The 16,369-nt window shown below is 46.5% G+C and overlaps 1 protein-coding gene across 1 annotated transcript in view; it reads right to left on the reverse strand.

The window, feature by feature from the left end:
* plxdc2b (plexin domain containing 2b) overlaps positions 1–16,369 on the reverse strand; it is a gene marked incomplete at both ends in the record, with an annotated part of 99,574 nt that overhangs the window by 11,080 nt on the left and 72,125 nt on the right. Inside the window, 5 exons of the mRNA XM_080542712.1 lie at positions 1,781–1,934; positions 2,470–2,530; positions 7,010–7,091; positions 7,510–7,605; positions 14,765–14,864. Of these exons, the coding sequence (XP_080398838.1) occupies positions 1,781–1,934; positions 2,470–2,530; positions 7,010–7,091; positions 7,510–7,605; positions 14,765–14,864 (493 nt within the window). The remainder of the gene's footprint in view (positions 1–1,780; positions 1,935–2,469; positions 2,531–7,009; positions 7,092–7,509; positions 7,606–14,764; positions 14,865–16,369) is intronic.

The raw sequence follows: 16,369 nt of genomic DNA on the forward strand, positions 1-16,369 counted from the left end.
GCAGTTGCCTACAGCTTTGGAGCCGGGAGCCAAAATCCTCTGGGATCTGCTTGAGTGATGATACCATAAACCAGAGCTGCCTGGGTCCAGAACCAAGAAGCAGGCCCTCTTCTATAGCCGAGCAGGGCCCAGGCTACTGTAACTCAATGTATTACTCAAACAACTGCTTACACTCAGTCACAGTTAACCAGCTTGGACACACTGGTACAGACTGTTACATATACTGCAATATGTACAGATTTCATGCCCCTTTGAAGACGAGGTTCCTTGATTTTTACCCCCCCGCCCCCCGTTATTTCCGTTCAACATTCCGACAGTAATGCAGTTTGATCATACATCATCGACATGCATGTATTCGTATGCTGTTTATATTAAGAAGGATTTTCAGTAAGTTATTTCTTTGGGGGTGTTGGATGCAGGATTGGACCTGTGAGATGATTGGTTGTCCATTATCACAGTTCTGGCGGGAGTGTGTACCTCGCAGATATAATAAACCATCAGCCAATTAATCCCTTCACAGATGACTGATACAGTAGGGGCTTTTAGTCGTGATTAAACCGCTGATGGGTTGGTACACATGGTGACACAGGGCATTACCACAGAAACACATTACATTTTATAGCGTTGGATGAATGGTTTTGGAAAGGTTAAATCTATGCTTGTAATTTTCAATCCAGTAGTCATTCTCCCACCAACCCTATAGTCGTTGAGCCTCTCTCAAAGTAGTGCACGAGACAAGGGAGGAGAGAGGACACAGGTATTACTGAGGAAAAGTCAACCAATAACCAAAGCTATCTGGTTTCAATCATACCAAGGCTCCCATAACCCCTTTTAAAGCCACTCTTTATTCGCCCAGACAAAAGCCGGCTCTCAACCTTTAATTTTTAATTAATTCTTCATTTTTCAAGAATGGAAGCTGCCTGCTGTATGGGACATAGAATGTCAAGCATGCTGATAGGGCATAGAAGGGAAAGTTTAAACAAACCTTTTATGAATTTGGGGCTTTTGCTGATGAAGCACGCCTTATGATTGAATACGCTACACCTAGCCCAGCAATTCATCACCGGAAATCACTATTTCCCCAAAAACACGTGTCGGACAAAAGTCGAAAGGACTGCAGGGCTGAACAGGTTGTTCCTGTATGGGAGCATCGAGTTTTTTAGAGATTTGAGAGATTTTTGTCCTGATTCAATCGACACTGTTTCGAAGTTGGGACAAGCACAGCTGTCGTCATTAGCTACCATCTGGGGACCATTTTCTGCTTCAAAGGAAAACCAAACCAATGCCAAGCCATCCTGTTGCCAAGGAGGTATACATCAATCGTTACGTAAACACTTGTTACAATAAATGGTTTTTATGCAAGACCGACTACATCGTCTGGATGAAGGCTTGAAGGCCCTCTCCTCCTTCTTCTCCCCTCTTTCTCCCCCTCTCCTCCTTCTCTCCCCCCTCTCCTCCTTCTCTCCCTCTCCTCCTTCTCTCCCCCTCCTCCTTCTCTCCCCCTCTCCTCCTTATCTCCCCCTCTCTTCCCTCTCTTCCTTCTCTCCCCCTCTCCTCCCCCTTTCTTCCCTCTCTTCCTTCTCTCCCTCTCTCCTGCCTCTCTCCCTCCTCCCCTCCTTCTCCCCCTCCCCTCCTTCTCCCCCACTCCTCCTACTCTCCCCCTCTTCCCCCTCTCCCCCTCTCCTCCTTCTCCTCCTCCTCCCAGCGTAGTGTGTGTGTGTGGCTCATAGATAACATGTTGTTAGTAATGTTTTGAGAGGTTGTAGTTTTTTTACCGTACCTTCCGTGGGCACGCTGGTTGGGGGGTGAGAGGTGGAGGGGGCGGCTCCGGCTGTGGTGGTCTCTCTGTTCCTGTCTGTCGTCTTGGCCACTAACGTGGGCGTGAACGGGTAGAGTTGTGTGGCGTTGATGATGTCACAGCTTTTGTCCTTGGTCTGTAAGACAGATCACTAGTTCTCATATAGTATAAAAAAAGAATGTGTGTGTGTGTGTGTGCGTGTGTGTGTGTGTGTGTGTGTGTGTGTGTGTGTGTGTGTGTGTGTGCGTGCGTGCGTGCGTGTGTGTGTGTGTGCGTGCGTGTGTGTGTGTGGGTCGATAAGCAAATGTGAAAGGAGTAACTGGGGCATCCCTTACTCCCTGCATACTGCAGATGACACACACACACACACACACACACACACACACACGTTCTCCCAGCATACTGTAGATGAGGGAATCCATCATCCTGGCAGCCAATAACACAGCACACTCACTCACACACACACACACACACACACACACACACACACACGGCGCCACATCCACTGCAGAATGACAAGAGCACTGGGGCAATGGCGCATTATTATGGCCTTCCATTAGCATTAGCCAGCCAGCCAGTCATCTCCTACACTGTCATTGGCATATTAGCACCAGGTGACATTCACACTAAAGGGGCTCCCGTATGGATTCTCATTAGACGTGTGTGTTCACCTCATCAGGACAGCTGTTATCCACCCAGTCCTGCCGATGGCGGTCGAATCCGCTGGAACATCTGGAAAACGAGGAGGACATCATCGTCACAATCAGAGGAGAAAGAAACAGAGCTAACAGAGCTAACTCTGAGAGAGTGAGTCACAACAGAGTCAGAGGAGAAAGAAGCTAGAAATCAAAAGATGGTTTACCTCAATCTCAACATCTGTAGATATTTAAGGCCCGTTTCACAGACCAAGGCTTAATAAGGCCTAGTCCTGGACTAAATCACACTTTCGATTTTCAAATCTCCAGTGAAGATGCTTTTTAAGTCTCAGATTAGGCTTTACTGTGAGGCTTGTCTGTGAAAACGGCCTTTAGCAGTTCAACAGCGTTATCATATCAAGCTCTGTCGTCAAGTACATTCAGTCTACACCCAGAACCATGGTCACCCAGGCCCAGGGCTCCTACCGGGAGCAAGCCCTGGCCTCTGCCCCCCCCCCCCCCCCCCCAGTCTGGAGACTAAGGGGTCCTAAGCGGTTATTGGGGGATTTGTGAGGAGGAAGTTCACTAGGTCAAACTGCTAGAGAGGGGGGGGGGGGTATGTGTGATGCCTCCAGGCTCTATAGGCATCTAATGAACTCAAAGTGTGCTGTCTTACTTTGATCAGGAGCAACTGCCCATCCTCTCTTTCTTGTTCACAGATCATAATTACTGTGCAAAGCGAAGCCACTAACCCCCCGGCGAACCCACAAATCTCGCTCCCTCCTTCGACTTCTCTTGCCTCCCCTTCCGGACGTCCTGTCTGACCTTATTTTGAGGTATTTCAAGGGACGTACTGTACAGTATCCTGGGAAAGTCGGTCTCTCTCTCTCTCTCTCTCTCTCTCTCTCTCTCTCTCTCGCTCTCTCTCTAGCTGTCTCTCTCTTTCTCTCTCCCTCTCTAGCTGTCTCTCTCTCTCTCCCTCTCTCTCTCCCTCTCCCTCTCTTCTTCTCTCTCTCTCAACCTCTCCCTCTCTCTCTCTCTCTCTCTCTCTCTCCTCTCTCTAGCTGTCTCTCTCTTCTCCATCTCTCTTTATCTTCCCCTACTCCTATTTTGGGATCTTTCTGTCTTGCGGGTACAGTATAGAGGTCAGAGGTCAGAGAGAGACGGCTACCTGTTCATATCTACAACAGCGCAGTTGGGAGAAAATAAGCCAAAGTAATTCCGTGCACCTCACAACAACCTGCAACCTTATGATCTCCTCTTACAATACATAGAAGCCACAGCAAAGAAACCATCTTCATCTTCAATTGAAACCTGCTTTCGCTCTTCGCTGTGCGCTACGGCAGTACGGCAGCACAGCCATTCTCATTCCCATCAGGTCCCGTTACCGCGGTGAACATATTGTTATGGTAATGGTTTTTGTGGGGAGAAGAGTCCATTTTCATTCCCCATAGCGTTCTCTAATCAGCCCATTCCGTATTTTTGGGCGGAAAAAAAATTCCACCTCATCTGTTCAATCAGCCGCGACAGATTCCTCCTAATCCTCCTCTTTTTCCCCCTCTCCTTTCATTCCCCCCGTTTGCCTTTTTCGCCCACTCTGTCTCTTTCCCTCTCCCTCTCTTCTTCCCTCTCTCTCTCTCTCTCTCTCTCTCAACCTCTCTCTCTCTCCCTCTCTCTCTCCCTCTCCCTCTCCTCTTCTCTCTCTCCCTCTCTCTCTCTCTCTCTCCCTCTCCCTCTCTTCTTCTCTCTCTCTCTCTCCCTCTCACTCTCCCTCTCCCTCTCCTCTTCTCTCAACCTCTCCCTCTCTCTCTCCCTCTCCCTCTCTTCTTCTCTCTCTCAACCGCTCCCTCTCTCTCTTTCTCCCTCTATCTCTCTCACCCTCTCAACCTCTCCCTCTTCTTCTCTCCCTCTCCCCCCAAAGAGGCCTTGAGTCAGAGATGGACCAAGGATATTACTTGTCCGACTCCACTCCCCCTGGATCCAGGCCCTCTTTAGGTATACCTCAATGCCATCCAGCTGGTATTCTGGCCTTGCAACATACTCGACCTCTGCATTGCTAATTAGAACGGTTATTAGGGTTGAGCTTACGGTAGGAAATGTATGTTTGTCTTCCGTTCCGCAGACAGAGAGGAGCCCATTTCTTTGGCCGCGTTCGTAAAAATTAGCCGGAGCACACGCTGGGTTCAATGTCATAACGGAACCGAGTCATTTGATTGGACGAGAGGCAGTCTACGCGGACGCTCCGGCGTCTCTCAGAGCGAATTTGCGAACGCGGCCGCCTTTATTGCGTCTAAAAGACTCTAAAAGGCCTGGTATCCATCTCTAGCGGGGTCATGTGCAATTTGTCATTCCATTACGTGGATTCCATAGTAACGGGAGGATTCCGTAGTTGAAGGGGAAGTTATCCTACAGCGTTCTGAATGAATCTAGGAACGGCATCAAGAACCGTGACCACAACATATCTTGGCACCGTAACACATTCTCTACCGCAAACTATGCAATGTGAATGACTTAAATGTGCTACGAGACCCGAGGCGTATTAGTCTTTGATGTTGATTTTGACAGCAGTCATTTTCGACATACTGCATTGATGATGCAGAACAGCTGTGCCGTTTTTTGGGGTAAACAAATTCCCACTGACTGTCTCTCCCTTCATCACATTAATGGTCCTCCTTCGCGGAGGCTGCATCAGCAACCAGGGGCGGGGGCGCCGGTCCACTGCAACACCCATCAGCAAGACGCTGATTTAGCCTGAATCATCGCATGGGAGGGCTCTGTGTGCTCAGCCCTCTGGGCTCACCTTGCTTACATTTCACAGAGAGAGAGAGACAGAGAGAGAGAGAGAGAGAGATGGAGAGAGAGAGAGATGGAGAGAGAGAGAGAGAGAAAGAGAGAGAGAGAGAGAGACCGAAAGAGAGAGACAGAGAGAGAGAGATAGAGAGAGAGAGAAAGAGAGAGAGAGAGAGAGAGAGAGAGAGAGAGAGAGAGAGAGAGAGAGAGAGAGAAAGAGAGATAGAGAGAGAAAGATAGAGAGAGAGTTCATTACGGTTGTTCCCATGAAAATGCAGGCGTCTCTCATTAACCCCCAGCCCAACCAACGTAGCGATGCATTTCAATTGGCTTGTTTTAACTGGACTCATTTGCCTTCTCAAAGGCAGTTGTTGAAGGATACAAAGGACAGACCAGGCCGCGAACAGCGCAATCTGTGTGCTCGTTAAAACGCGGCTTAATTGGATCATTACGATTCAGACAGTTATTGTGTCTCCTCCACACATTGAATTACTGATGGGAACAAAAACACAAAGAGAGTTTTTTCAGTTTGATAAACTAAGTGAAAAGTTTGCGGGTTTTTTGTGTCTGAAGGGCGCACGCCAGATGCAGACAGGAGAGGAAATGGAGAGGAAGAAACAGAGGGGGGGGGGGAGTCGATAACTCATGGGACCTCACAAATCCCATCGTGCATCTTGTGTGTGTGTGTGTGTGTGGCATGTCTCCTAAAATGCACGTGGTCACTCAAAGACTAAACGGTGAGACTAAAATAACAGTGGGGCTAGATTAATAATTCACGCATGAGCCACTCAAAACATAGAGACTTAGAGAGACACAAGAGGGATGGAGGCTGCCCAGGGTCAAACTGAGCAAATCATTCTTGGCATCAACAACTCCGCCAGACACTTTCCAAGAGCTTGGGCCCAAAACTTCTCTGTGCACTTGATATCTAATGGTCTGTAACTTGGACTTTAATAACTTTAATGGATGACAACGCTCCCTTCTCCCTCTCACATATCTTCACAGTCAGGAAACACTCCATCTGTGCTGTCACATTCTATCACCTCTCAAATATTTACCTTAGCAAACGAGTGGGAGAGAGAGAGAGAGAGAGAGAGAGAGAGAGAGAGAGAGAGAGAGAGAGAGAGAGAGAGAGAATGGGAGGTTGAATCCCTTTATAATTATACTCTGCACAAGTCCAATACTCCTCCATCTCTGACTGATAAGACTAATAGGCAGTGTCCAGTCTTTCTCCATCCTCTCTCTGGCTTTTCTTCCATTCATTAAAAAAGGGAACAAGGTACGTGAGAACAGAATACTAGTACCCGTACAAATGGGAAAAGGCCTCTTGTGAAGAGACCCAGCTCCATAGGAGAGCCAAAAGACAACACACCTTGGCCCTCACAAGAGAGGGAGAGGGAGAGAGAGGTTGAGAGAGACAGAAGAAGAGAGGGAGAGAGAGAGAGAGAGGGGTTGAGAGAGAGAGAAGAAGAGAGCGAGAGGGAGAGAGAGAGAGGGAGAGGTTGAGAGAGAGAGAAGAAGAGAGCGAGAGGGAGAGGGAGAGAGGGAGAGGGAGAGAGAGAGAGAGAGAGAGAGAGAGGGAGAGGTTGAGAGAGAGGGAGAGGTTGAGAGAGAGAGGGAGAGAGAGAGAGAGAGAGAGAGAGAAGCGAGGGATAAAGGCAGGGCTGGAGCAAAGGGTAAACATGAAGGTGTTGGATGGGTGGGAGGAGAAAACAAAAAGACCTGAAGGATGTAGTATGAAGGATGTAGTATGAAGGATGTAGTATGTACGTATCAGAGGTCTGACCTGCGGAGGCGATGGCACCAGCTGCAGTTGAAGTTGATCTGGGAGGAGATACAGCTGCTGCAGCTGGTGAACTGGAGACATGCTGTGGAGGGGGAGAACAGGGGAGAGAGAGAGAGAGAGAGGGGCGACACAGGTCAGAGCACGGGTCACAACAGATCAACACTTGAGCCTAGCCCGCCCAGACTCACGACACGACGGGCTGCTGTGACAACACCGGTCGACGCTCAACAACACAGAGATCCAGACTCGCCTAACTGCCATACTGCAGGTTGTTGTTGTTGCAGTCGTTTCAGATCTGACAAAACCTGTATGTGTATGGGCAATAAAGCCCTGCGATACTAGTGAACTATCACTGGGAAAGCAGTCCGTGTGGGAGTCTATTACGTGGATATGGAACAGTTTTATCTATGTTTTATGTTTCACATAAGGGCTATTTGTTAAGAGGGGTTTTGTGTTTGTCACTGATATGCAGCCGAGGCTATTAAAGGGATTCATCTTACTGGGTAGAGGCATCATCTCCACGGCGGTAGAGTTGGTGATCTTCGTCTTGGTGAGCTCCACGCGGTGGTACTCGTATATCGTCCTCCGTCGAACATCTGGATGAGGAGAGAGAGAGAGAGAGAGAGAGAGAGAGAGAGAGAGAGAGAGAGAGAGAGAGAGAGAGAGAGAGAGAGAGAGAGAGAGAGAGAGCAAGAGAGTGAGAGAGAGCAAGGGAAGTAAAGAGAGAACAAACCCATCAGAAATCTTTCCTCCGAGAGCTAAAAACTAGGACAAGTGGTCCCAGAAGAAAAGAAAGGGAGAGCGAGAGAGAGAGAGAGAGAGAGAGGAGTGGAGGCAGATTCAGGCCATAAGGGGTAGCTCTAGCTACCGCAGCATTTCTTTTCTTCTCCCTTCTTTATTTCTCTTTTCTCTTTCTTTGTGTCCCTCCAGAAAACCTGCCACCCGGCAAAGGGTGGGTAGAATCTCCCCCTAGAGGTGATATCAATCAGTCTGTGTTGTCACCTGCTGGAGCAGCCATCAGGCTGAGGTAAGATGGAGGGTTAGATTAGATACATCATTGACTCTCAGCGCGGGCTGGCCCTCGATAACTCCTGCTTTTTCTTTTCAATTCCACTGTAAAATGGACCACTTGGTTTTTGCAGGTCATGCATCTTCCCACAGGCCTGTAATGTGCTGTAGTCGGAGAGAAAAGGATCAAATAAATCCCTCTTAAAATCCAATTATAAAGGCATCGTTCTCTCACCGTAATCTTGTAAAAATGTAGCAGATTTTGCTAATAACTCCTTAATGCCATTAACGTTACTTGGTAGAGTTAAATCCTTTATTTGACTTAATGTCGTTTTCTATTCCTGGCTCCTCCGCTGTACAGTCGATCACAGAGAAACATTATTTGTATATTTCCATGCGACATTGTTGAATACATTACGTTTTTTCTGTAACGCTCGCATTTGCTCGACCAATGAGCTGGAAATTGTGTATTCAATACGCAGCACCATGGCGACAAGGGACTCCCATATATCATGTACCTAATGTATCTATTTACTCATGCATCATAAACCAATATCAAATCGACTTGCCTTGGTTTGATAAATAGGCAAGTAAAGAGATGGGTTAGATTGGACACCTAACCCATTTTCTTGTCACAAAAACGTTCTTCTTCGAAAACACTGCCCATTCACACATTCTAATTTCCATTATTTTCCATTTTCTTGCTGATTTGTCAGCATGATGACTTTCAGGATACGGTATGAAGAGTCAGACCATCTCTTCCCTCCCTAGGCAGCGGCTGGCTTCCTCTAACCCCAGCAGTGGGATGATCAGGTGTCTAATGACAGTGTGGAGGAAACCAGAGGAGGGCCCCAGACCAGTGACTAGCTACCCAGCCAGGGGGTGCTGCCCTGCAGGCAGACTTTGTGGCTAGGCTGGGGTTTTCCTCTTGAGGACGGAGGCTGGAAGCTACAATTCCTAATTACAACATCTGGTAAATCCTAATGAGGATTTAGCTGGTCTACACAGATACTATCAACCGAAAGCGGATTTCAACTCATAAATTATGCAGAAGACGTTCAATTAGACCATCATCTAATTAAAGGAGCCACTCAGGGGAAATGATGCACGGGGCGGATTAAAAACACAAATGAAAATAATGTTGCATGGACAGTAATATATACAGTATAATTGGATCCTGTGAACAATTTCGGGTATTAGACTCAGAATACCAGTCAGCCGGTTATATTGCTGATTCATTCACCCCTGAATATGGATGGAAATCAATGGAAAGAACCTTGCACAATGAGTTAAACATCGATGCGGTAATAAGGGAATCTACATTTAGAGTTGTGCTTCGCTTGCCAGGGTGAGAAATGAACAGCAGAGTTTAGTTCTGTTGAATGGACGAATAATAATAATACTAGATTCTCATTCCTAAGTCTTCCAGCAGTGCTCAGATAACAATAACTCTCAACAGCGCTCATACACAGCACAACTTCATACAGGGTTTTTATCAGCGAGGGTAAAAGTCCCACTGTTATTTCTCCCAGCCAACCATTTTAGCTTCCAAACTGAGTTTTTTTTTTTAATACTAAATTCAAGATTACAATCTTTCCGGTGAAACTCATTAATTCAGCATCTTCATGCAGGCGGTTCTGCTTGCTTCGAGCAAATTACTTCATTATGTCCTCTCTGAGGTCTATGCAATTGCCCAGATTTGATGGATGTTGGTTTGTATTGGAAGTGGAAGTCCTGCAATATAACAAACGGACATGGACATGGACATTAATATGAATATGAATATTAATGTGAATATGAATGGACATGAATGTGAATGAGAATATGAATATGGACATGAATATTAATACGGAGACATGGAAACTAGCGAACCTCTATCGTTAACTGGATAATTAGGTGAGTTAATCCTGGTTCTGCTATTGTCCCCCCATGGCGAATTAGCAGAATAACACACAGTCTGAGAGTCTGGTAAGAGACACGTCCACGGCCCAGCCGGCCCAGACCGAGGCAGGGAAGATATTGAAATGAGAGGCTGGTTTTGGTTTTATAACCCAATAAGAGTAATGAGAGCGTGACTGAAGGGCTAGGCTAGCTCTGGCAGCCTAGCGAGAGGAAATTAAAGCCCTGGGTCTTAACACAGGAACACCAGCGGGCAAAGACCCACCACCTGACATGCTAATTATCTACTCCTGTCCACGGGACACCCACAAATCTTCCTTCTCTGTGTCTACATCTACCATCTTCCTCCCCGTCTCCTCCCCCCCGCGCTGGGCTGGGTCTCTGTCGCCCTGGAGATAAAGTGTCAAATGTTTGATTGTCAACACTTTAATCCTTAAAGTGTGGCATGCGGGTTAAAGGAAGCTGTGTGTGCCCAAGCCGGTATGCGATAATAGGCAGCAGAGACTGGTTATTGACTCAACACGACTTCGTCCCCTGAACACAGACCTCCAGCTGTCACGGTTTCATCACTCAATTTTCGCCCTCTGAGACTCAGGGATTAAAAAGCCCCTACATAAACCATACAGTCATTATACTAAAAAAAGACACTTTAAATACCATTCTCAAACGGTTGGGAAAGGGAAAAGTCTCGTCACTGCAGGGGGGTTGAGAGACATAAACGTGGTACGACATGCTGTAAAGTAGGCTGTCTTAAAAGAACAAACTGTCTTTTAAAAAAGTTGAACCACTTATTTTTCAAGACAGATGTTTCTCCTATCTGAGAGTGACAAAAATGAATGGCCTGCAGAGACGGTATTGAGGTTCGCACAGCAGGTGTGTAACTCTGAGAATAGCTGAGTATCTGACCCAGATCGGTCTCGTGTTGAGTCTTGGAGGCAGGGGGGAATCCTGGGTCAATGTAATCGATACTGCAGCCGGGTCGGCTCTCCCTGCTGGGCTGAGGATCAGGCAAGGGCCTGGCTCAGACAGAATAAGGAATGAATAGGCTGTAATCTCTCCAGGGAAACACTGGATACTCTAACACTTTCTCAAGGTTAGGCCTTTCACATTCACATCAACAGATACCAAGAGCCCTACTCGTAGAACAGGGCTATGGCTGTGGTGCAGGAGGTAGAGCCGGCGTCTAATGATCGCACGGTCGGCAGATCGGCGGTCCGAGCCCTGGCTGGCCACATGTCGAAGTGTCCTTGGGCAAGACACTGAACCCCAAATTGCTCCCAATGAGCGGGCCGGCGCCTTGCGTGGTATCTTGCTGTTTGTGAATGGGTGAATGAGAGGCCATTGTAAAGCGCTTTGGAATAAGGCAGCTATATAAGTCAGTCCATTTCAAGGTTATATTTCCACTTTAGACTAAATCCTAAGGTTTCAAAAACATGGTGTCTGAACACTGTTGAGGTATGTCCGATTAAAAATGTATCACCAAATACAGTAACACTATGCAAGGGTATATACTAGGTCCTCAAATGGATTGTGAAATGGCAGTGGTAGCTCCATCCTCAGCCTACTAAACAGCAGTATCTACAGTACGGGTATGGCATGTTGAAGTCCAGCCCATCTGACCCAAGATGCTAATCTTGCCCTTTTCCCTTCAGACAGACAGATGGACAGACATGAGCTGTTTGAAGTGTGCAAATACCAGCATCGCACCTCCTCCTCCACTGAGAAGAGGATGTACTGTCTGGGATGCATTCTCTCTCTCCTCTTAACACTAGAACAGCCACACGTGGGGGTCATTTGACCCTGTGGGTACAAAATGTTTTATATCTTTGCACTCGATCAAATTTCAGGACCCTCCTTTCATGACTTTTCCTAGATACGTGCGTTCTACCACCCAGTATCCTTACATTTTCAACATCACATCAGGATAAGCTAGTATGAAGCTATTTTGCAGTTTTTCTGTGTAGGAGGCAGGCTAATTTACAAGCCGGCCAACTAGTGGTCGTTGTGTGTAGATAGCAGCTTTCCATTGTTAAGACTATGGCCATTTGACCCCAGAGGCGGCTCTTTTAGGAGGTAAAAAAGGCACGGCTGTTCTAGTGTTAAGCAGAGTGAAGTACCGTCAGTAAAGTTTCCTAGGAAGCTTATTCAGCATGTTGGGTCTTTCAGCCAAAGTGCTTCTGCAGAGAGGGTTCCAGGGGGGAATTGCGAACACACTGCCCTGGGTGTCATCTTTCATGTTCAACACTCAAACTCACTCCAGCTGCCCCCCCGCCCCCTCCCCACCCCTCCCCCCAACCATCTCAGCCCCAAGAAAGAGCTTTACCGTACGTCTCCCTACCAGTGGTACAAGTGCCAGAGAGGCTTGGTTTCATCCAGCTGAGCTGAAAATTACACAGGCATCAAAGAGGCGTTTGTTTTCCAGCGGTCTTCTTCTAGAGGCCTTAGAAGTCTCTATACTGTATCAACAAGAGTCTTCTGTGAGGGCTACTGTGTAGGAGCAAGGCAACCAGCGGTCTTCTGAGAAACAAGAGTCAATAACCCATGCTCAGAAGCCCACCACTCACACAGCAGTCGGAATGCAGGTTCGTAACTTTAAAAAAACAAACCTTTCTCCCCCGACCACAGGGCTTTCTGAAGAAGGGTACTTACTTCCCGCTCCGCAATATTTCAAGGCAAAGCAGGAGGGGGGGGGGGGGGGGGGATGATGAAATCTGATAAATAATAGTTATAAAATACTCAGTGTAACAAATAGATTCTTCACAAGCCAAGTCCCATGGACATATAATCAACACAGGCAATTAAATGAGTGAATAAATATTTGACAACTCATTACTTACAGACTCTAAGTGAAAGCCCACAGAGAGAGAGAGAGAGAGTGTCGAGCTGTGGATGAAAATGCCTTTTGAGTTTCTCCTCCTTGCTGAAGTTTCTTTTCACTTTAATGGGCCTAAATGGGTAGAAACCTCAAAGAGGGTGCAAAACCAGTGCTCATACTCATATCCTCTGTGTGTGAGGTTGAGAAGACATGGTGATAGCGTGAGCTAGCGTGAGCTAAAGCACCATAGGGGAGTAGCTTTAACTGGAGACAAATATCATTGGCTGACCTGGTCATGTGTGATAGGCCTATAGGTCAAAACAAGGTACCTCCTACTAAACCATCACTTTGTGGCCACAGAGACCACAGTCAGGTTGAATCGTCATACCTGATTGGTGCAATAAGATCAATGACGGTTGATGTGTGTGAGGAGTGTTAGAGAACTCAAACACATGACAAAGGTGTGTCAGGTATGTGTGTCCTTTCAATGGTTGGCCGTGGAAATGTGAGCAAGCTTCGCTAGTTCTTCAAAATGTGGGCCTCTAGCCACACTCACTAATAGTAGAGATGGTGAGTGGTTTAAGAGTGGGATGTTTGACGATGTGTGTTCAGATGTGTGCCCTTAACCCTTGTGTGATGTTCACTTTTTGGACCCTTTCGTAATGTTCGGGTCCAGTTGACCCGGGACATCATTGGGGTTTTAAAAGCACTTGTCCTGACACGGTGCTCCTAGTCCCAAGGGTGACCCGTACAAGGGGGTATACTCAGGGCGCAAGAAAGCCCCAAAATAGCCCATAATATTAAAGGGTGCCTCCTGTGGGCACAAACAGGTACTGTACCCAATAATGCACAATAGGTACTGTGTACACATTCAAAAGTACATATCTTTTGTTCTGTGGATCTAGGGGGCTGCCCTTTGGAGAGGCTGGGGCAGAGGATGCTTAGTAACAACCCACAAAGTGTTAGACCCCTGGAAATAGGTGGGACCGAATGACAGCATGATGAGTAGAAGCGTTTTTACGCACATGATGCCCCTAACTTTGAAAATGCAAAATCCACTATAATAAAGTGTCATAAATCAAACTTATCTAGGAAAAATGTTAATGAAACAATGTTTTCATTGCTCTTTATTATTTAGAATTTATATTCTCAATTGAATTTCACATTTATCTAATTATAATCAAAGCTGTAAAGAAAATACAGGTGATGAACAAGAATAGAAATGAAAGAACCAAACTAAGATTGTTTTTGCCAATAGCTATGAAATACATCTCTCAAAAATGTCTGCAAATGCTGAATCACAAAACACGAACGGAATGTACACTGTTTTCACTGTCACTGTCGAAATACAGTATTGTCTGAAAAATCCCAAATAATTCTGAGATATCACTGGCTACAATTGTGTTCATGGGTATGCCTATCTACACAACACATGAAGCACAGAATGTGACAGTGCGTGTACCTCAGTGCAAGAAAATGTAAAAATGTTTACAATGTTGCACTTCATAGGGTAAAAAGTGTGAGAGCAGACGGCTTCTTGGCGTGGGAAAGCCAGATCCCAAATAATTCTGAGATATCACTGGCTACAATTGTGTGTTCATGGGTATGCCTATCTACACAACACATGAAGCACAGAATGTGACAGTGCGTGTACCTCAGTGCAAGAACATTTAAAAATGTTTACAATGTTGCACTTCATAGGGTAAAAAGTGTGAGAGCAGACGGCTTCTTGGCGTGGGAAAGCCAGAGCAGAGGTGTGTGAGTGAGTGAGTGAGTGTCAGTGTGAGTGTGTGTATGTTTCTGTGTGTCTCTGTGCATTTTTTTTTCACTTTTACATTTTTTCATAGAAAATAAGCCAAGGCCATGGAGTTTCATATTGATAAAATGTATTCTTGTACCATTTCTCTTTAAGTAAAAATGTAAAACGGGTCCAGTTGACCCGAACACCACACAAGGGTTAAAGGTGTGTGTGTGTGTGTGTGTGTGTGTGTTGTAAAAGGTGTGTGTGGTGTGTTTCTTTTGTCATGACTTACTGGGGATCTGCTGGATCTTGTGGACGACCACAAAGGCGTCAGACAGGCCCACTTTAACTGGGTGATTGACGGAGCTGATCTGTGACACCTCCATGGGGACCTGAAAGACAGGAGAGAGAGAGAGGGACATCCATCACCAGCGCCACACCTGTCTGGCTGACAGGGCCTTGAAATGAGACCCAAACACACCCAGGTCTGACAGCCCCCTGATTCTGATGGAGAGCCGGGGTAAATATAGAGGCACCCAGACAAGGGGACCTGACGTCACTCTGCACAGCACTCAGGGAAAAACACAGGGCTTGTTAAAAAATGCACTCATCTCGGAGGAAATCGATCGAAATAAAGAAATAAAGGCCGGAATTGATTGCACTTTCTTTGCCACTGTGTGCATGTACTGTACTGCAGATATTCTAAGAGAGGCTTATCACAAGGCCCAATCCCATTTCTAATTTCTTACCCCTACCCCTCATTTGGAGTGCCCCTCGGAACAGTTACAAGGGGTAGTGGTTGAAACCTTCCCCGATGAAATGGGACAACCCTTCAAGACCCTGATACGTCATCAGTAGTATCATAGAAACTCATGGACACTTGCGATTCGTCCACAACTTAAGTTTCACGCTATCAATCGATCAAACAAGTCATCAAATAAAAAAGCTTAATTACCAGAATAGCGTTGCTCTGTAGGCTAGCAACCCGTGCTCCTACCCTGCCAGTCTGCACTGGTATTAGAGGAGCGGTAACAAGTGCAACAACTTGTTACTTGTTCAATTTCGGGCGTCATTATGCCATCAAAGGGGGGAAATGCGACATGTCAAAATGGAGGACTGTCACGCACAAATCAGCCTTAAGACATTGTTGTACCGTTAGATAGATAGCTAGAGACATCGGCATTCTAGCGATTTTTTGTTATGCTCGTTATAAAGAAAAGGACATTAAACTACAGATAATACGACGGTTATCATCATTTAAAAAATCTTTATTAAGAAAGAAAATAATGACATTTGTGGGTTTCTTTTGTTGCTTGTTGATGATTCGCAAGGCATTCTGGGAGATTTCAACACTTGCTTTGGAGTATGCCTCTGACAAAAACTCTGTTTGGAAGGCCAAATAGCCCCACCACTTCGCCCTATCCCTCCATGCCAACAAGAATCGTGAAACCCTACCCCTATACGTGAACGCGCAAAACGGAGGGAGAGGGCTATGTGGTAGGAGGGAGAGGGCTATGTGGTAGGGCCAAGGGGTGAATTGGGATTGGGCCTAACGTTCTGAAATGTACAGCCCTATAAAAGTAGAAGTGATGTCTTTACAGGATGGTGCGAGGGGGCGGAAGGAGTGCAGTTGAGTTAGGGAGAAGTACCCCCTGATTAGAATGGACTGTAGGAGTGAGAGAGAGAGAGAGAGAGAGAGAGAGAGAGAGAGAGAGAGAGAGAGAGAGAGAGAGAGAGAGAGAGAGAGAGAGAGAGAGAGAGAGAGAGAGGGGGGGGAGAGAGAAGGCCTTCAACTTCAACAACCCTTGCCATAGCCTAGCGGGGTTCCTGTAATTACTCAAATGGAATGATATATTCTGGCCTTTGTCCAGAACAATAAGAGCCATGCATTAAACAA

This window comes from Nansenia antarctica (genome assembly GCF_963989245.1).
Source record: "Nansenia antarctica genome assembly, chromosome: 12".
NCBI lineage: Eukaryota > Metazoa > Chordata > Actinopteri > Argentiniformes > Microstomatidae > Nansenia > Nansenia antarctica.